At 41.4% G+C, this 22,439-nt stretch overlaps 1 protein-coding gene across 7 annotated transcripts in view; it reads right to left on the bottom strand.

Annotated features, from left to right (window-relative positions):
• The window catches only part of ST3GAL3 (ST3 beta-galactoside alpha-2,3-sialyltransferase 3), a 517,471-nt gene that overhangs the window by 215,811 nt on the left and 279,221 nt on the right, over positions 1 to 22,439 (bottom strand). For 6 of the 7 annotated variants that reach the window (XM_060231666.1, XM_060231665.1, XM_060231667.1 and 3 more), the window contains 3 exons: positions 14,051 to 14,114; positions 5,591 to 5,686; positions 2,441 to 2,627 (listed from right to left, as the gene is read on the bottom strand). In XM_060231666.1, the coding sequence (XP_060087649.1) occupies positions 2,441 to 2,627; positions 5,591 to 5,686; positions 14,051 to 14,114 (347 nt within the window). Of the gene's footprint in view, positions 1 to 2,422; positions 2,628 to 5,590; positions 5,687 to 14,050; positions 14,115 to 22,439 lie in introns of those variants that run through there. The other variant, XM_060231670.1, reaches the window with a different exon arrangement.

Raw genomic sequence — 22,439 nt, 5'->3', positions numbered from 1 at the left:
AAGAGTGACACAGTTTGTTATTTTTATGATTTTGAGTAGCCAGAGCATAGGGCTCTGAACTGCAAAGCATTCCTAGTGCCCAGTAGGCACTGCCTGCCTGTCATAGAGTTCAGTAGAAATCTAATGTCTGCCTATTTGGTAGTTTAAAAATCTTCTGCCAGGGTTATATATTTAATTTTACCTCAGCCTGACAAATCTCTGTGCTTAGTAATTGATTATTTTGCCAACCATCCACCTGCCAAATGATTTGTTATTACTGATCAGATCTAATCAATATTATTTTACCCCTCTTCCTTGCCTTTTGTAATCCAATAAATACTTCTTTGGTTTTTGAATTTAAAACCATCAGGTGCCTATTATTTTTTTTTAGGTCTCTCAGGATTTCTGTATGTGTGCCTGAGGGACTGAAGGAAGGTGACTGGGGAAAAATTTATAGTGGTCACCCTCCCAAGCTGACCCCCACCAGGTTCCTCATACCCTGCTTATTGTGAGTCAGGTGCACCTCTGCAATAAGCAGGTTCTTGATCCTAGCTGCATTTGCAGGCTGGTGTGTGCTCATTCATCACTGGATTTTCACTACTGAAAACAGATTCTTGATGCAGGAAGCATTTATTTCACAAGCTGCTGATTTTGGCAGTGGTTGCTCAGACTCCTGCTGCAAGTAGGTATAGAGATGGTTTTTAGAGATGGAAAAGCCCTAAAGCTACTTATTTTCAAGGAAACCCTTGCCCTCACTTGGCTCCTTTACTGACACAAAGCAGATGTTCAAGGAGAGCTTTCTGGAGATGATTTTTTTTCTGAGATAAAGAATTATGCTGGAATCCAACCCGCTTGTTCATACAAGTAGGAACCTGCAATGACTTGCAGGAGGCATCTCACTTCCCCTCTCCCACTATTTCTTCTTTCCCTTTACTGAAAGCCCCCGTAGTATTTCCCTTTTCTTGCTTCCTTCTCTCCTGCTATGGTTGCCAAACACAGAGTGGAAGCTGGAGAGTTCCTGGAATCATAACAGATCTCCCAACTACAGAGACCAGTTCTGCTTAGAGTTGCCAGACTGAGTTTGGGAAATCCCTGGAGATTTAGAGGGTGGAGGCTTGGGAAGGTGAGGGTTGGGGAGAGAAGATACCTCAACAGGATATAATGCCATAAAATCCACCCTCCAAAGCAGCCATTTTCTCCATGGGAACTGATTCCTGTAATCTGGAAAGCAGTTGTAATTCTGAGTGATCTCCAGCTCTCACCTGGAGGTCGGCAATCCTAGTTCCTTTGGAGGAAATAGATGTTTTTGAGAGTGGAATCTATGACATAACCCTCTGAGGTAAAAGGAAATTTAACTATGGGAGTTAGTTATCGCCCACCAAATAAAAAGAGAGAGGACGATTATAATATGATGGAAGGCTTAAAGATAGCGGCTAAACGTAAAAACTGTGTCGTGATAGGTGATTTTAACTACCCGCAGATTGATTGGGTCAATATGTGTTCTGGTCGAGAGAAAGAGATTGAGTTTCTTGATGCTCTCAATGACTGTGCTATGGAGCAGATGGTCTCAGAACCTACCAGGGGTGGGGCGATCCTTGATTTGGTCCTAAGTAATGCCCAAGACTTGGTGAGAGATGTAAAAGTGATTGCACCACTTGGGAGCAATGACCATAATGTTGATTTCACCGTTTGTATAAATAGGGAGTTGTCCAAAAAGACCGCCACAACCACGTTTAACTTTAAAAGGGGTAAATACACTGAGATGATGAGGCATGTGAGGAGGAAACTGAAAGGAAAGGTACATACAGTCAAAACCCTTGGGGAAGCTTGGAGACCACTTTATATTATGTGGCCAAAACATACCCATCAACTGGATAAATGGCTATTCATATCCAGTATATTTTTGTATGAACGAGGAGCTCTCAAGCCCATTTTGTTATAATTATGATAACTAGATTTCAGTCTATCCATTGCATCTTTATCCTCCCCTCTTCTTTCAAGGAAGTTAGGGCAGTATATTTGGATCGTCCCTTCTCATTTTACCCTCACATCTCTATTAGGTAGGTTGGTCTGAGACCTAGCAAATGGTTTAAGGGCACCCAGTGAGCTTCATAAATAAATTTTAAAAAATTATTATTATTATTATTCATGACTGAGTAGGGATCTGTTCTTCGTTCTCCCCAGTCCTAAACTGACATTTGAATCTGCAGCACACTGGCAGTGGCATCATCAATCAATCATCATCATCATCATCATCATCATCATCATCATCATCATCATCATCATCATCATCATCATCATCATCATCATCATCTTTCTGCCTTGCTGCAGACTACCAAATATGAAAGAATAAAAATAGAGTTGTATAAGAAACTTAAGTGTAGCATCTGGAGTAAGACCTGACCGCAAGCAAATGATGGAATGAAATACCAGGACTACTCCATACAGACATTCATCTTACCACTTTCTCTTTGTAAACAATGTATTTCAGCCACTTGAAATCTTGCCACTTGAACCCTGCTAGCACAAAGAGAGAATCCTTTTCATATTGTTCTGGTTTCTGAATGGCCCCTTCTGGATATGTTATCCGCAGGGTTGTCTTGCCACCCACATCCTTTTCAAAACCTTTTACTGGAGCAGAGTTCAGCCTGCAGAGAGACCAGAGAACAGTGCCATAAAACAGTGCCAAATAACAGAAATACATGACAGAAACTTTGTCTAATGGAAGATCATGTCAGAGGCACTACCCTGACATGAGCAAATACTTAGATTCTGGAAACTTACAATGGCTAGTTACACAGTTAAAACTTGCTTTATCTGGTTGGCAGAACAGATAGTGAGTGATCTACAGTAGAAACTGATAGACACACTGGACTTAATCAGGCATCAAGAAACTTCATAGTATTTTCCAACTTTCATAGACCTAAGGTTACAAAGCCAGCCATTATTCTCAATGGCTTGACTGCTACAGATGCCTCCTATTGCAGTTATAGCATCAGTGAAGAGCACTAATTGTTTCACAGAAGATCCAGCACTAAGAAAACTTGTGTGTATACAAACTGGATTTTCTGCTTAGTTCCAAGGGTCCAATCAGACATTGGGTCAAGCTGCAATTCATCTACATTAATCTGTGCTACTCATTGTTATCTTTCTGCAATATCTGGGATTTTCCCATAGCCCAATGAAGTGTTGCTTAGTGTTTATTTTGTGGAAGGGTTACAGTGTTGGACCTAGCATCTATCACAAAAGACACACAGCACAAGCCCCAATAAGTGGTTCTGTGCTTTTCATCTACCCTGGAGTTTTGTGGTATAACAGCAGCAACAAAGCAGTGCTGTATTATCCTACACATGCCAAGAAGCTCTAAGCACTCAAACAGGTGCTCAGCTGGTTTTAGAAAAGGAGCTTTGCAAATACCTGGCATGCTCTGCCTGTGAAGTGGTGTCATAGTACTATCATATCTACCAGACTACAATCAAAACACTGTGACAACTGGGTCTCTCCTCATAATCCATTTAGGCCAGAATGAGACATTGTGATAAGATACATATCTGCTGCTAAGAACCAGAATCCAACATCTGTTCTCTTCCCTATACTGCCTAGCATTATACAACATGAAGCATGAGGGGTTGGATCCAACAGCCCCTCTCTGGAAGATGCTAATAGTTGTGGATCTTTCCTACATCCTCCCTCCCCCTACAGCAGTTAACCACAGCAAAAGTTTTAACTGCAATACTATAGGAGTGTCATATGTTCTGGGCTGAATTATTTTGGCATGAAAAGAAGGCATCCTCTGCTTCAGCGGGGAGGGCAGGATACAAATCTAATAAACTAACTAACAAAATCAATATATAAATATGTAAATCAAATAAATATATAAATCAATAAATATAAATCAAATAAATAAATAAATAAAAGCCCCCCCCCATCTGTTTACTGCTCCTCTTGGCAGCTGCTTCAACACCATTTCAATGTGACATTATGACATCACTTCCTATGAAACTATTTGCTATTCAGACAATACAGGTAAATCATATAGTATGACAGTCTATATCGTACTAATAGTATGATCGTCTACATAGATGGGAGATGGGCTCATTTCTAAACACAGCTCCATAGCTTGCAATAATGATTTTCCTACACAAGATAGTGGGAGTCCATGGATGTGAACAAACATACCACAGCAAGGCAAAGACCTTCCTGAGGCAATTTCAGACTGGGAAAATAATGTGGGAGAAGGCTTAAACCCTTTCCCCTGTGGGATCTGGTACCCATGTGCCTAATTTTTAAAGGGGGGAGGGAATGGGAGCTCCATTCATGGAACTCCCAGTGTCTTGTATTGTGGAATTTCTAATAAGTTTATTATTTCCATAACATTCAGTGCAGACACCTATAGCCCCAATACATTACCATCACCATCAAGTCACTTCTTTGTTTAAACTTCAATACAGAGCTGGATTGCCTTATTTATGTTTGATATGGATTTCCCCCCAAAAACTTTTCTAGCTCATAGGCTGCAATATTATCCTAGTCAGTTGGGCCTAGAAAGCATTTACTCAGTGCAGATCCTATGTTGTTCCTACAAGCTGGTAGTTGTTTTTCATTACATTAACCCTCATCTCCCCATTTGAAGAAAAATCTTCTTTATCTTCTCCCCCCCATAACAGACACCCTGTATGGTGGATGAGGCTGAAAGAGCTCTCACAGAAGATGTCCTTTCAAGGACAACCTCTGTGAGAGCTATGGCTGATCCAAGGTCATTCCAGCAGCTGCAAGTGGGGGAGTGGAGAATCAAACCCAGTTCTCCCAGGTAAGAGTCTGCACACTTAACCAATACACCAAACTGGCTCTTATTTGTACATCCAAGCATCTGCATACATTTGACTTTCAAGAATTCCATTATATCCGTCCTCTTACAGCCAAAGGAGTCATACATCTGCCTTTTGACCACCAGTTGTAAAAGTAGCTTTGGACATGTAGATATGAAAAGTAGGGTCAAAATGCAAACAGACATGAGATAGATTATACATTCTTCTGCTTTTCCCAGAAACTGGCTCTTTCTAGACTCCTTGCCAAGAATCATCCCATTTTAAAATTAACTTGGAAAACAGTCTCTTTCCGTTGGTGTCTTAGCAAAGCCTTCTATTGCACTATAAGCTGTCCTAATCCTCTGCAGGAGATAGTTATTAAACAAATTTGACAGAAAAGCTGCAAGATGGCCTCACCCTGCCCCTATAATCATTCTTTGTGCTAAGAACAAAGAAGGAGGACAGATGTCACTCCTTTCCTAAACTCTTCATTCAGTTGTGGATTGTACACAGTCTGTAGCACTGGCTCCTGAAGAACAACAAAGCGTGGGGCCAAATAAACTGACAAACACACTACTGAGAAGGTATCCATAGAAAAAGAGTAGTGGTTTGTGGATCTCAAGAAGGCATTCTTGATATTGAAAAAGGATAAAGCATTCAAAAACACAGCAAGCTTCTGAATATCTTTATTCTTTGTTATCAGTACATCTAGTGAGAATGGCAGTATCTGGCTGCTCGCTTAGATATCATCTGATATAGAAACAGAACCACAGAAAAATCCCTTCCTTTTCCAGAAGACTCACCTGATAACAATGTCATAGTCATCAATTTTCAACCCCAATGATTTGTTTGCTAGAATGCCACCATTCCCCACAATAATACATCGCCGGCAACTGAGACTGGGGAGGAAACATACGGAAAGACGGTTAATTAAAACAGTAAAATTCACTAGCACAGAACTCCTTGTAAATATCTGATACAATTTGCATCTATCCAAGCAACTGTAAGATCAGTCAGGATACTCTACCCTATTAATTGGGAATAACATACTCAATCACATTCAGTAGCAAAGAAATAGTCACACAAAGGATTTACCCCGAAGGTTCTTATAGGCCAGGGGTGGCCAACAGTAGCTCTCCAGATGTTTTTTGCCTACAACTCCCATCAGCCCCAGTCAGCATGGCTAATGGCTGGGGCTGATGGGAGTTGTAGGCAAAAACATCTGGAGAGCTACCATTGGCCACCCCTGTATATAGGCTCATCAGCTCAAATATTTGCATTTTAATTGCTACCAAAATACTTTATTTCATCAAAAGGGACAAATCCTCACTTTCCCATTAAACAATTAAAACAATTTCAGATACTTCTGCTTTTGCTTAGGAGATCAGTAAATGTTTAAGCACATGCAACATGATATGATTATATAGCAGCCTTCCTCAAATGCACAGAGTCAATTAATTTATTCGGCCAATGACCAATGCACAGACAGGAATAAGTTACATGCTTACAATAAACATTCTTTATAATCCTTTATGGGAGAAAACGACAGTGAAAGGGGACCATAAGTATAATAGTAAAAAACAAAAGCATGAACTGTACCCACTGTCCTTCAGCAAAAGTAATAGACAAAGTTGTAGCTGACTGGCATTCTTCAAGAATTTATAGAAGTCTGCCTCTGATGCAGACCATCCCCCCCAAAAAAACCTGGGAATCTCAGAGCCATTTGAGACAAGCCCTCAGCAAACCCTGGGAATTACCCAACTATAAATCACAAAGGAATGTTAGGAAACCAGCTAGAATGTTGGTTATATGACTTGAAATCCCAATGAGATAAATGACTGAGGTTATTTCCTCTTTATTTTACTATTCAGTATGACTTTAGACCTAGATTTCTTTTTGTATATTTCAGCCTATTTCCTCTTGTTCTCTGCTTAGTATCCTGATAAATAACATTTGTCTTCACATCCTACACAGCAAACACACTGGCTACTTTATTTGGAAGCTAAAATTCCCAAGCTAAAATCCCCAGTTTTAGAGTCCTCAGAGGTCCTCATCACCAAAGCAAACCAGAGCTCTCTTTATAGTTCAGGAACAGTCAAAGAATGCTTTCAGCCCCTCCTTATGTGTTCTTGTCTAACCTTGCAGGAAGAGCTGTTGTACAGTCCCAGTGGGAATTAAGGACCAAACACAGAATACCACCAGGCAAGTTAAAAAATATTGAGAGATTACTTAAACTGCTAAAAGTTTACTTTTGAAGCTGCTATGTTAATGGATGTCTGTTATTATAGTTAATATAACTGTGTAGAACCCACCCCCACAGGGCTCCTGTGATGCTCTTCAAAGGCTCTTTAACAATATTTTAAGCAGGACACTTACACCAGGAACTGTGCAAGCACTTCTCCAGTGGTTATTACACACACCTGAGGCACAGGAGTATGAGCACTTCTTACTCCTATTCCTAACTAGAGATGCAAAATTTAAAGAAATTGTGAAGCCACAAGGAAAAAAATTATGGGAAAATCAAAACATATGCAATATGTACTTTCTTATCAAGCTTAAGTTTATTTTACTGATTTAACAACATAAAATGCATCATTTGTAACTCAGTTAGCATGTACAATTATACCATTGGAATATTTATGAAAGAACAAATGCTTTCATTTTCAAAAAGCAAAATTTCAAACATACCCAATATTAGAGAGAGAGAGAGAACAAGAACTGCATTTTGTTATGATCTATACTACCTAAACACATCTATTAGTTTTTGCCATCTGAGTGGTAGGAAAAAATAAAAGTTGAAAACAGAAAGCACAAAACTTGTAATAAAGTGTTACTTGAGCAGAAACAATTTCATATAGTCACATTAGTACAAGAAGAAGAATTGATTTTATACCCTACTTTTCTCTACCCTAGAGTCTCAAAATGACTTACAATCATATTATCTTTCTCTTCCTCTCCCCACAACAGATACCTTGTGAGATAGCTGGGGTTGAGAGTTCTGTGAGAACTGTGACTGGCCCAAGGGCAACCATCAGGCTTCATGTGGAGGGGTAGGGAATCAAACTCAGATCTCCAGATTACAGTCTACTGTTCTAAACCACTATACCACACTGGCTAGCAGCATACTTGAATGCTGAGTTAAACTGAACTCTTCAATAGTGTATTATTATCATGCACATTATAGAGTATTTAGTTGTGGACAAAATTAGTCACATTTAAACAATAAAATATCCTTGAAATTACTAGCATTGCCTCCAGCCATACGCTGCTTGTTCCCCAGCCTGTAGGTGTATGGGTCACAGTCTTTTGAGGAGAGAACTGTAAAGGTTGACCACAGAAGCAAGGTCAAAAGGAGAGCAGATCCAGGGTTACGGCTTCTACCATCCAGCTAAATTAAAGATGTCACCAGAGGAAGTCAAGCAACAGTCTACTGGCAAAGAAGGCCCTCTCTGCACCTCTCATAAACATGGGCAGCACATTTTGGCTGTAAAAATGCATCCTAAATTTGAGTGTCACACACATCTATATATCTAATTCCCAACTATGCCTCTTCTGTGCAGATACTTATTTCCACAGATAGGGGACACTTTGTCCCCTCCGCCTACTGATGCCCACCTGCCTTCATTGTAAGGGAAGGGAGGAAAGCAGGCATCTCAGCCAAGCTGGGCCACTTCCCACCAAGCTGCACCCCATCACCTTGCCCAGCACCTCAGGCAAAGGAATGGCTTTCCTCCAGCTTTCCCCATCACTGCCTCTTTCTCTGCCTCACCACCACTGCTGCTGCTCAGTCTGGGTCTGCTCCTCCGAGCACTTGACAGAAAGCTGCCACAGCACTATGCGCAGGCCAATTTGGACTGCAAGGCGCTGCTAGGGGGCCAGGAGGGCTGAGTCAGGATGGCTGAAGGGGAGGGGAGAGAAAGGAAAGGCTGCCAGGGATCAGGAGGGAGCTGGCCTCATGGGGCCACCCCAACAGATGAGCAGTTGCGCAGTGGGGGCAAGGGGTGCCTGATTTCATATGCCAGCATAGACACCCTGGGCAGGAAGAGGAAAACAAAGGTGGCGGGATGCCCCCTCCCTGCAAGTTTCTTGCGGGTCTCCCCTTGTCTACATTATATAAAAGAACTATTCTCTAACACTCTCTTACATTAAAAAATCATCACACTACATTCTGCATGAGTAAAACCTTGTTTTCACTAACTCCAAATGGGAAAATATGTCACAAGAGGGTTTTTAAAAATCTAAAATCTTCCAAATTTTCCATTATTAAAATGAGGGAAAGTTCTGCAACCCCTCCTCCACTCCACATCATTTTCCCATCCCTTCCCCCAGGCCTTCATATATCTATTCTCAAGAGCAACTGACAGCTGAAAGTGCAATCCTAAAGAGAGTTACTCCAGTCTAAACCTATTGAAATGAATGGGCTTAGACTGGTGTAACTTTCCTTAGAATTATGCTGCAAATGTCTGACATTTTTGTTAGTTTTCATTGCTTTATTCATTGTACAAATTATACTGTTGTTCTGCTTTTCTAATTGTTCAGGTGGGCCATAGCTGGCATCTAAACATTTTAAGCAGTTTTCATCACTTTTTTCAATGATACATTATATTGTCACACTGTTTCTTTAATGTTGTAATCCAGTTTTATTTCATTGTTTGTTGTACGTATTATACTGTTTAATTGTATGTAGTATACTGTTTTTGTGAGCTTAATATTGTATTCCCATATTATTGCACTGTTGATTGTATGCATCAAACGGCTCTGAGTGCATGGTTTTTTAATTGTGTCATCTGCCTTGCTTCTCACTGAGAAAGGCGGACTATAAATGAAATAAATAAATAAATAAATAAATAAATAAATAAATAAATAAATAAATAAATAAATAAATAAATAAATAAATAGATAGATAGTGAATGCAGCCTTTTAAAGATGGGCATAGTAAGGAACTATAACTCCTTTTCTTTATTTCTTTCCATTCTCTTTCTCTCATCTCATAGTGTTACATAATCACACTGTTTCTTTAATGTTGTGATCCATATGAACATATGAAGCTGCCTTATACTGAATCAGACCCTCGGTCCATCAAAGTCAGTATTGTCTTCTCAGACTGGCAGAGGCTCTCCAGCGTCTCAAGCTGAGGTTTTTCACACCTATTTGCCTGGACCCTTTTTTGGAGATGCCGGGGATTGAACCTGGGACCTTCTGCTTCCCAAGTAGATGCTCTACCACTGAGCCACCGTCCCTCCCATCCAATTTTATTTCATTGTTTATTGTACGTATTATAGAGCAGCCCCGTGACGCAGAGTGGTAAAGCAGCAGTACTGCAGTACTGTGGTCTGAACTCTCTGCTCATGATCTGAGTTCGATTCCAGCGGAAGCTGGATTCAGGTAGCTGGCCCAAGGTTGACTCAGCCTTCCATCCTTCCGAGGTTGGTAAAATGAGTACCCAGCTTGCCGGGGGGGGAAAGTGTAAAAGACTGGGGAAGGCAATGGCAAACTACCCCGTGAAAAGTCTGCCGTGAAAACGTGGTGAAAGCAACATCACCCCAGGGTCGGAAACGACTGGTGCTTGCACAGGGGACCTTTCCTTTCTCTGTACGTATTATACTGTTTAATTGTATGTAGTATACTGTTTTAGTGAGCTGCCCTAGTATTGTAATCCCATATTATTGCACTGTTGATTGTATGCATCAAACAGCTCTGAGTGCATGGTTTTTTAATTGTGTCATCTGCCTTGCTTCTCACTGAGAAAGGTGCACCATAAATGAAGTAATTAATTAAATAAATAGTGAATGCAACCTTTTAAAGATGGACATCGTAACGAACTATAAATCCTTTTCTTTATTTCTTTCAATTCTGTTTCTCTCATCTCAGAGTGTTACATAATCATTAACCCACTGATTTTGGCAAAAGAATATAGTGCTGAAATGAACAGCAAAGAATTCCCAAGCACTCAATTTGCTGAAAGCTTACACAGATGGTATCAAGAGCCTGGCCCCAAGGAAACCCACAAATGACTCCTACACACAGGCAAAATACTTAAAGGCAAATTCAATAGGAACCAAACTTCTCTAGGTGAGAGAAAATCTATGCCAAAATCAAATCTCTTGTTTTGTCAAAGATCTGCTGGTTATTTGGCTCAAACAAATTACAACGTAAATATTGCAACAAAGTGAAAAAGTTGCATTGGGATAGGCTAATTGTGCCATTTTCAAGTGAATTGAAAAGTTAAATAGAAATAGAAAGTTATATTGAATTGTAAAAAAATTCTCCAGTACATATGGTCTCTAAGTATCTAGGCTCTTTGAAAATAGCTATCTATATCTATAAAGCTACACTTGCATTCTTTCAAGTAATCTGAAGGCTCAAATACATACTAAATTATATTTTCTGCCCTTATTCCCAGTTAGATCAGGAGCTTGAATAATAGAAAACTAGAATTCCTATGAATACTTATACATACTGGAGAAACATTAACTACAATATGGAGGACTTATAATAATAATAAATTTTTATTTGTATCCCGCCCTCCCCGCCGAAGCAGGCTCAGGGCGGCTAACAAGACATGGTATAACCATGATTTGCATAACACAATTTTAAAATACAGTTAATAAATACATTTAAACAGTTACATTAAAAGTTAAAACTACAATAAATTAAAGTAATAATAAATAAATTTTCAACTGGAAACATAGTTAGATGTTAACTAGACTGTAACAGTATGCAAATCTCCCAAATAGGCTTGAGTAGAAATCAGAGAAATACTGATACATGGTTGATACTCCAATAGCACAGTTAAATAACGCTGTTCTTGTGCTACGGGAGAGGTGGAGTCGATGACGCATATGTTTTTTCGATGCCCATTTCACCAAGTATATAGGGACAGGTTTGTTTCCCCGTTTGTAGTCAAACCAATAGCAGATACGGACAGGGCGTATTTGGAGAAACTTTTGGTGGATGCAAGTCCATCTATCTCTAGACAGATAGCTAAATTCTGCCATTACCTTGTGAAGTTCCATACTAAGACAAGAAATTGCATGTTTTGTATGATCTGTTTGAATTTTAGGTTTTAAACAATTTTATATATTCTGATTTAAAGGATTTTATATTAATTTGAACTGATTCTGGATTTTATAATTGGTTAAACTATATTTTAGTTATCCTCGACCTCTATAGGGACGGAAAGTTTTATGTATTTTATTGTATTTTATGTATTTTAGGAGGGTTTTTATATGATGTGTTATAATTTTTATATTGGTCTATGACCGTAATAAAAAAAAAGTTCAGTTCAGTCTAGGGCCATTCTTTGCTTTGGGTGATTATTTACAGAGCTAAATCAAAATAATAGTGCAGTGTTCACAGTTTTACTTGGTTAGGGTTGCTAGGTCTGTGTTGGAAAATACCTGGAGATTTTGGGGGTGGAGTCGGGTGGGGTTTGGGGAGGGAGGGTACAAGTTCATTGAGTCCATCCTTCAAAGCAGTCATTTTCTCCAGGGGATCTGACAGTTGTAAAAGCAGGAGATCTCCAGGCCCCACCTGGAGGCTAGTAACCCTATCTTTGGTAATTGATTATTGAGGCTGGAAGAAAAGACAGGGTGAGGGGGGGGATCATCTATATAAAATATGAGCCACTCCCTTAATTCCACCCTCCCCTCACTTCTGTCCACTCGCTGTTCCAGTATTTGAAAAAATCTTACTGAAGGAATCATGTTGGAAATGAAATTCCAAATACCGAGCAATTTGTAGTTTTATTACAGTAATGAGAATTGGCGAGTGGGAATACCTTGGAATACTATGAATAGCAGAGGTATGGAAAAAAATGTGTCAGTGGGCCTTAAAAAGAAGTATTCCAGCTGGTTTTGAGAATACAACTATAATAAGCTGCCAGTAAATCAGGCTAAAGCAGCATAAAGCTGTCACTTGGAAGTACTCCTGGGCAGATGAGAAGATCCTGATTGAATTTTTGGATCAAGGAAAAGACTTCCTATTTCAACTAGAGATATAGTCAAATAATTTCAATGACACCTCTAGCATGCAAAGTGATATCCAGTTTTGATTTAACTAAACCAAAAATTCAGTCAGTAAAAATGGATCATTATTTTTATTGTAAGATGAGGAAAATCGAAACTAAATGACAGTGGCCTACCTAAATCACTCATCTTGGAAAAACTAAAACAACAGTTAAACTACATAAGAACATAAGAGAAGCCATGTTGATTCAGGCCAATGGCCCATCCAGTCCAACACTCTATGTCACACAGTGACCAAAAAACCCAAATGCCATCAAGTGCCAGGTTCCAGTGGCTGGGAAGAAGATACTCTGTTCTTTGTATCTCCCTGTACATTGACCAAATCCTCCCAACCCTATAGACTGCACTGCTGATTCTCCACTTTCATACATATTTCTTTAGCCTCTTACATCTCTATCTTCTGTCAGCCCCATTTCTGCTAAATATGTCCCAGCTGCAGTAAATTAATTCCCATATTTTGCCATGAAAGAAAATAATTTCCATGTTTCCTGAATTCTGATTTTGCATTATTTTGAATATGGCACTTTACGTCCAAAATCAATGCTGATAAGCAAGCTGGTAGTACATTCAGAAAAAGTATACTGCTTAGTGAAAGAGATGGAGGGAAATTTAAAAAAAAAACCCCACAAACCATAGGACAGCAAGAACTTTTGTGCATTTCAAGATTTGTCCAAAATCACACAAGGGGAACCAGTTCATTAGAAGAAATAAATGGTTATAAAGGCACATAACCATGTATACATAGATATAACTATGTATATTATATGCAATATGTGCATAATCAGTTCATAATCAGAGTCTGGTAGAAATTCCCATATCAAACTTGTCATCAGCTCTACTGCCCAGAGTCATTTTTTAAAAAGCCTGAGTTTAAGAGGCAGGCTGTTAGCAAGATCTAGTTATCAGAACAAACTGAAATTTATTTTGCCAGAATAACAATGGAAAAATTTGTTATCTTACCAACACACTTCAGGGAAAGCAGTGACAAGTAAATGTATTTGTTGAAAAATAATCAATTACTTATTTTGAAAAGCAAGCAATTGAGCAGCTTGTATCATCGCAAAATAAAAATTCTGAAGCTGTCAAAAACTATGTCATAGCGGCTATGGACTGGAACAGGAGCACCACTGCTAGCTGTACTTCAAAGCAATCACAAAGAGTATGTATGACTAGCAACTACCAGCAAGAGTGTGTAGGGCTAGTGACTACCACAGCTTCCTACAAGTATCCACTCACCTGTCAAGGGCTGGAGTAAGGCGGTAATCTTTGGTTACTGACAGGATGGCTTTGATCAGATTATCTGTATAGAAAGGAAATAAATCCTTCATAATTTTTTCACATAGTAACAAGGAAGAATAGCAAAACATTCCAGGAACCAAAGCAAACAGCAAACAAGTTTCTGTGAGCAGATTTAAATTGTAGTGTAAAAAACAAATATTAGTAAAACTGTTGCCAAAATTAAAATAGCATCTCTCAGGAAGTCTTGTCATCTTACCTTTTTGTATCAGAAAAAAAAAATCCACCCCTAAACCAAGCTGATTTTCCTAATTACCTGAACTGCACAAAATGGCAGGAAAAAAGTTCTGCAGTCAGGAGAAAACGATGTGTATTACTCAAGCAGGGAAAAAGACTCTGTAGTACAGTTATGGCCAACCTTTTTGGCAAGTGTGCAACAAATCATGTTCAAATTATTAGATGCTGCCAACTTAGCAGGACCTATAGCCTACATTCAGATTCTGTGCCAGTGTGGTTTGCCTCCCTTATCTTCAGGGCCATAGCCAGGATTTCATGTTTGGGGGGGCCCACAGCAGCATTTTTTGGCCCTAAACACTTTCTCTGCTTCTCATGTAAAGCGACAGCCCCGCCCTCCTTATCTAACAGTAAACCTTCTGGGGGATCCAGCTGCAAGTAGGCTTCTCCCACCCCCACCCCTGTGCCGATCTGAAACCCCTACAGTAGCAATGCCGCACTTGTTCAGAGCGGCAGTGAGTAAAGCGGGCAGATTGGAGGCCTTCCAATGGAGGGGCCATACAGATGGAAGGAGGGTTTGAATGGAGTGGTCTGGCCCCCCTGGGCCCCACTGTAGCTACAGGCCTGCCTATCCTACTGAGTCAGGCAGGAGAGCCAGGTTGAAATGTGGACACCTCACTCTATGCCATAGGGTCAAGGGCCCTCCTGTCAAACCTTTGCTATCTATCTATCTATCTATCTATCTATCTATCTATCTATCTATCTATCTATCTATCTATCTATCTATCTATCTATCTATCTATCTATCATTTGGATTTATGAATCACCGAGTTCCTGCGAGCACAGGGCTCTGGACAATTAAAAACAATAAAGCAGAATATGTCATATACATTATTAAAAATACTGTAAATACATTATTGTATTCTTAACAACACTCCCCAGGTGGCATTAACGAATCAATCTTTAACCAGTTTCAGACTGTGCTGTCGCCTCATGAACAGGATAAGGAGGAGGCTGAGAGAGAAGGAAAGACAGGAGGGAAGAGGTTGCCACCCATGATAATTATCCATTGCTGTCCTCAGCTGAAAGCCTGGCAGAATATCTCTGCTTTGCAGGCCCTGTGGAATTGCACTACATCCCGCAAGGCCCTGATTTTATGTGGCAGAGAGTTCCACCAGCTCAGAGCCAGGGCTGAAAAAGCCTTGGCACTGGTCGAGGACTAGGCTTGCCAATCCCCAGGTCCCAGCAGGGGTTCTCGCACTTTCCCAGGCTCCTTCCTGCCCCCACAACCATCATGTGCCTTTCCACCTCTGGAGGCTTCAGACTCCTCTTGGAAAGGCTTCCTCTTGGGATGTCTGTGTCTTTAAGGCTGAATGGGGGTGGGGGGAGCAGTCAAAAGAACATGGCTGCTCCCAGTGACTGTGAAGGCAGCCCAGACCCCCCGTTGGTTGCACAATCTTTTCAGAGGTCGTTTGCAAAGGAAAGGTAAACTTGAACCTTTGGTTGCTCTATGTTACTTTGAAGAAGTTGGAAGTTCAACAACTTGTGAGTAGAGATGCTAATCCCTGATTTCAGAGTCATCAGAAATGGGGGGGGTAGGGAGGGAAATGTCTGCTGCACACTTCATTATTCCCTGTGGAGATCAATTGTCATAGGATATAATGGAGAATTGATCTGGGGGTATCTGGGGCTCTGGATGGGCTATTATTTGAGGTAGAGGCACCAAATTTTCAGCATAGCATCTGATGACTCTCCTCAAATGCTCTCCAAGTTTCAAAAAGATTGGACCAGGGGGGTCTAATTCTATGAGCCTCGAAAGAGGGTGTCCCTATCCTTCATTATTTCTAATGTAGGGGAGGCATTTAAAAGGTTCGTGGTTCCTTTAAATGTGATGGCCAGAACTCCCTTTGGAGTTCAATTGTGCTTGTCACAACTTTGCTTATGGCCCCACCCCCAATGTCTCCTGGCTCCACCCCTAAAGTCCCCAGATATTTCTTGATTTGGACTTGGCAACCCTATGACGAGGACAACTGGATGTCTTTAGGGTCAGGGATCACCAGTAGATTGTTCTCAGCAGAGCATAATGCTCTTTGGGGAATATACCAGAGGAAGCAGTCCCAAAAATATGTGTGTCCCAAACTGCTCCAGGCCTTAAAAGTCAATAACAAAACCCTGAACCTGACTTAGTACTCCACTGGGTGTCAGTGTAGCTGGCACAGCACAGGTTGAATATGTGATGTTCCCTTCAGGACTTGTGCCACTGCATTCTGGATAAGTTGGAGTTTCTGGGTCAGTCTCAAGGGCAGGTCAGCATAGACATATGCCTCAGGTTATCGCTCAAGATGTAGCAAATGTTCACCTAAGAGTAATGCATGTGATCTTTCAAGCACCAGATCACACCAAAATAAACAATACTAATAATAATAGAAGGTTTTACTGTAACCAAGACTTTCCAGATCATGCAAGGTACCAAATGAGACATCTCAAGTTCTGCAACCTGCTCTCAGTGGACATTATTTTTTTAAAAAAAGATTTCTATGCCACCTTTCCAACTAGTTCAAGGACTCCAGTGTGACAAACCTTAAAACCTTAAAAACAAAACATTAAAACATTCTAGATGTTTGACCAGACAAAAATAATATAAATACATAAAAATATAAATAATTAAAACAGACAAATGGGGGAGGGCTAATAAGAGTTTATGAAGGACCATCAAACAAAACAAAAAAGTTCTAGCATTTTGGTGCCACAACTGAGAAGGCCCTTTCTTGGTTTGCCATCTATCTAACTCAGGGGTGTCGAACTCATTTGTTATGAGGGCTGGAGCTGACGTAAATGAGACTTTGTTGGGCCAGGCCATGTCAGGTTGGGCTGAATTATGTTGGGCTGGGCCATGTGTGTACCTATTTAAGATTAGGTAGCAGAGATATAAATTTTATAAAGAACACACAAATATATATATATTTAAAAACTTAAAACATGCTTGAAACGTTAGCATTTATTGGTCTTAAAGATGCTTTCTTTGTATCTCTCCCATGGGAACCAGAGAACTGGGCAAAGGAAGCTCTGGCTCTTTCCTTCCTTCCCCAGGCGACTGGGGGGAGGAGCCTCAGCCAATAGAAGGAAGAGAGGATTGGCTCAGTAGCTGTGCTGTGCAATTGAGAGAGCCTGGCAAAGCAAGGGAGGAGCCTCAGCCAATGGAGACAATAGCTCTGTAGCTCATGTGCGATTAAGTCTTGCAAAGCAAGCTCTGAAGGAAGCAAGATATAGGGTGAAGGAAGCAGATGACAGCCAGTTGCTGGGGAGTCTGATAGGAGCCCTCCAGGGGCCTGATTTGGCCCCCAAACTGCATGTTTTGACACCCTGATCTAACTTCAGGTGGGGGAGGTTATCTGAAGCAGAGCCTCCAAAGGTGACCAATGTGGTCAGGTAAATTCATATGAGTGTAGGTGGTGTTTAAGGTATGCTTGCCCAAAGCCATATAGCAGTTTAAAGGTCAATAGCAGCACCTTGAGTTTAACCTGGAAGCAAATTGGAAGCTAGTGTAGATGGACTTAAACTGGAGTGATATGGTCCCTATGATCCACTCCATCCAGTGTTCTGGCTGCAGTGTTCTGTGCCACTGTAAGTTCTGGACAATCTTAAAGAGCAGCATGTAGAACAAATTGCAGTAATATAATCAAGATCAGGGCTATGATCACATACACTAAATAATGCACTTTCAATCCACTTTCAATGTATTTTCCAACTGGATTTTACTGCATGGACTGGCAAAATCCAGTTAGAAAGCACATTAAAAGTGGATTGAAAGTGCATTGTTTAGTGTGTGTGACCATAGCCCAGGAGTGTCAAATGTCCAGCTTGTGAGCTAGAACCAGCCGGCCCAGGGTTTTAATCAGCCTGGGGCTCTTTTCTTCCCCTTCCTCATCCTCCTGTCCTCACCCTTTGAAGCTCAGAGGCTGCCAAAGTTTCCAGCTCCTTCTTCCTTGTCTTTACAGGCTGAATCAGGAAGCAATTCTGGGCTTGCAAAGCTGTAAGGAAAATGTGGAATTGATTTACCATTATGGTCTCTGTGCCCACATAGAGAGGGCCCGGAGACCTGAATGGAAAACCCATTTTACGTTTTCCTTGCAACTTTGTCTGTGCTGCAAGATAGGCTTCCCAATCCCAAGGTCCCAGTGGGGGAGCCCCCATTTTTACAGGCTTCCCCCCATCCCCAGCCAGCTGGCCGACGGGGGAAGCCCTGCCCCCCACAGTCACCATGTAGGTTTTAGAGCTCCTGCAGGTCCGTTTTTAAAATATGTGCCTTTAAGGCTGAGCAGGAAAAAGGAAGGGCTTCGGAGAATAGCCCCTCTCTTTGTTTTGCTTTCGTTTTCAGATCAAGTAAAGTTCTGCAGGAAGAAGACCTAGTAAGTATTTGTGTGTGAGAGAGGGAGGGGGCATGGGATTCCCTAGTTTGGAGGCCCTCTGTCCACTTTAGAAAGCGTGGGGGGGGGAGGGAAATGTCTACTGGGCACTCTATTATTCCCTATGGAGAACGATTCCCACAGGGAATAATGGGGAATTGATCCGTGGGTATTGGGGGCTCTGGGGGGGGGCTATGTTTTGAGGTAGAAGCACCAAAGTTTTAGTATAGCATCTAGTGCCTCTCCCCCCAAGTTTCAAAATGATTGGACCAGGGGGTCCAATTCTATGAGCCCCAAAAGATGGTGCCCCTATCCTTCATTATTTCCTATGGAAGAAAGGCATTTAAAAAGGTGTGCTGTCCCTTTAAATGTGATGGCCAGAACTCCCTTGGAGTTCAATTATGCTTGTCACACCCTTGTTCCTGGCTCCACCCCCAATGTCCCCTGGCTCCACCCCCAAAGTCTCCTGGCTCTGCCCCCAAAGTCCCCAGATATTTCTTGAATTGGACTTGGCAACCCTACGTAGAGATCAGTTCCACTTTCAGCATCCCTATATAGATAGCTGAAGCTCATGGTTCCTGGAGTTGTGTCCTTGCAAATAAAGGTGTCCTTGCAAATAAAGGGTTGATGCTTTGAGCCAGTTTGTCTCTGCTCAATGGATCTGACCAAGTGAGTACTCTAACCTGGGAACCCACAGCCAAAGGGGGATATTACACTGGAAAGCCATTGCTAATCTGAGTAGACCCTGGGGGTGGTGGGGAGAAGTTTGCAATGAAATTGCATTGTTTTCCCAGGCTCAGAGCATTTTGTATTCTTAGTTTCTGCTGTGATCCTTGTGCTTTTTCTTGATGTTTTATTTTAAAAACCGCATTGCCAAATCCCATTATTCTCCCACCTTTCCATTTTTAACAAAATATTGCAAGAATTTTAAGTATGTTTGTATTTTCAGTTTTAAAATAATATATTTAATTGTGTTTGCTTGTGCCCTTTATAAAGTTTATATCTCCACTACCTCACATTACATTTTATGACACACATGGCCTGGCCCCACAAAGCCCCATTTTGTGTCAGATCCTGCCCTCCTAACAAATGAGTTTGACACCCCTGATCTAGAGACTACCAGAAAGGAGCACAGTTAGCTCACCAGTTAAAAACTGCAGAAAGCTGCCCCTGGCCACTGCCTGATATCTGTTTATCCAACAAGAGACCTGGGTCTAACAACACCCTCAAGCTATGAACCTTCTCCTTAAGGGAGAGTGCAACCCCATCCACAGCAGGCATGATATCCCCGTTCCTGGGTCAAACATCCTCCCCTTCAGTAGCAGCTCCATTTTATCAAGATTAAGTTTCAGCAGGTTAGCCCTCATCCACCCCCAAACTGCCTGCAGGCACTCATTCACAGTTCACACATCTGCAGGAAGCATGAGACAGAGTGCCACCAACAGACTGGTAGCAGCTCAGCCCAGATCTTCCTCTTCCAGAGGCTTTATAAAGATGATAAAAAGCACATGGTAGAACCTTGTGGGATCCAATAGTCCAGAAGCCAAAGAGCCAAGCAGCATGCTTTGAAACTTACCTTTGAGGTAAGACTGAAACCACTACAAAACAGCGTATACCAGTCCAGAAAGCTAACATAGTATCAAAAATTATTTGTTTATTTAATCAATTTGTTCCCTGCTTTTCTCTTCAATGGGGCCTCAAAGTGGCTTATGTTTTTCTCCTCTCCTCCATTTCATCCTCACAACAATCCTGTGAGGGAGGTTAGGTTGAGAAAGTGTGACTGGCCCAAGGTCACCCAGAAAGCTTCCATGGCATGAATGTGGATTCAAACCAGATACTAGTCAAACACTCATAATCACTACACCAAACTGCTGAAATTAACAGGGTTGCACTCCTGTCCATCTCCCCAGGACAGGTCATCCACTAGGGTGACCAAAGCTGCTTCCATCCTATAACCAGTCCTGAAACCAGACTGGAAGAGATCCAAACAATCCACTTCATTCAGGAATCTCTAAGGTTGCCAAACCACCTCTCATTCAAACCCCCCCCCCCTCAAAAAGGGTACATTTGCAACTGGGCAGTAGTTATTCAACTCTCCTGGGTCCAGAGTAGGTTTCTTTGGGAATGGATAACCACTGGTCCCTTCAAGGCAGGGACAACCACCCCTCTCTCTTGGAGGCATTTACTGAACTCTGGACCCAGTCCATTCGATCCAATCTGCCATTTTTTAATTTATGCTTTATCACCTCAGATTCAAGGCAGCTAGCAAAGTAGCAAAAGCTGCAAGGACACAAACATCATAAACATTTGCATCCTTGTGTCTAAACATGAATAAACAAACAAACTGCTTCAGCATAGCTTATATTTTTTACTACCAGGAAATGCAATTGAATGGGCCATTTCAACCATTTAGGTAGCATGTTAGTCAACAGCCCTTTAAAACACACATGTCTCAAAATTCTGTCCAAATACTTTACCTTAACTATTTCTCAATTAGTGCTACTGAATAGTTAGATAAGAACATAAGAGAAGCCATGTTGGATCAGGCCAACGGCCCATCAAGTCCAACACTCTGTGTCACACAGTGGCAAAAAATTTTATATACACACATACACTGTGGCTAATAGCCACTGATGGACCTGTGCTCCATATTTTTATCTAAACCCTTCTTGAAGGTGGCTATACTTGTGGCCGCCACCACCTCCTGTGGCAGTGAATTCCACATGTTAATCACCCTTTGGGTGAAGAAGTACTTCCTTTTATCCGTTTTAACCTGTCTGCTCAGCAATTTCATCGAATGCCCACGAGTTCTTGTATTGTGAGAAAGGGAGAAAAGTACTTCTTTCTCTACTTTCTCCATCCCATGCATTATCTTGTAAACCTCTATCATGTCACCCCGCAGTCGACGTTTCTCCAAGCTAAAGAGTCCCAAGCGTTTCAACCTTTCTTCATAGGGAAAGTGCTCCAGCCCTTTAATCATTCTAGTTGCCCTTCTCTGGACTTTCTCCAATGCTATAATATCCTTTTTGAGGTGCGGCGACCAGAACTGCACACAGTACTCCAAATGAGACCGCACCATCGATTTATACAGGGGAATTATGATACTGGCTGATTTGTTTTCAATTCCCTTCCTAATAATTCCCAGCATGGCGTTGGCCTTTTTTATTGCAAACGCACACTGTCTTGACATTTTCAGTGAGTTATCTACCACGACCCCAAGATCTCTCTCTTGGTCAGTCTCTGCCAGTTCACACCCCATCAACTTGTATTTGTAGCTGGGATTCTTGGCCCCAATGTGCATTACTTTGCACTTGGCCACATTGAACCGCATCTGCCACGTTGACGCCCACTCACCCAGCCTCAACAGATCCCTTTGGAGTTCCTCACAATCCTCTCTGGTTCTCACCACCCTGAACAATTTAGTGTCATCCGCAAACTTGGCCACTTCACTGCTCACTCCCAACTCTAAATCATTTATGAACAAGTTAAAGAGCATGGGACCCAGTACCGAGCCCTGCGGCACCCCACTGCTTACCGTCCTCCACTGCGAAGACTGCCCATTTATACTCACTCTCTGCTTTCTATTACTCAGCCAGTTTTTGATCCACAAGAGGACCTGTCCTTTAACTCCATGACTCTCAAGCTTTCTAAGGAGCCTTTGATGAGGAACTTTATCAAAAGCTTTCTGGAAGTCAAGGTAAACAACATCTATTGGGTCTCCTTTGTCCACATGTTTGTTCACCCCCTCA

Source organism: Heteronotia binoei, chromosome 2 (genome assembly GCF_032191835.1).
Source record: "Heteronotia binoei isolate CCM8104 ecotype False Entrance Well chromosome 2, APGP_CSIRO_Hbin_v1, whole genome shotgun sequence".
Lineage (NCBI taxonomy): Eukaryota > Metazoa > Chordata > Lepidosauria > Squamata > Gekkonidae > Heteronotia > Heteronotia binoei.
This window is presented reverse-complemented; position numbering and strand designations above follow the sequence as displayed.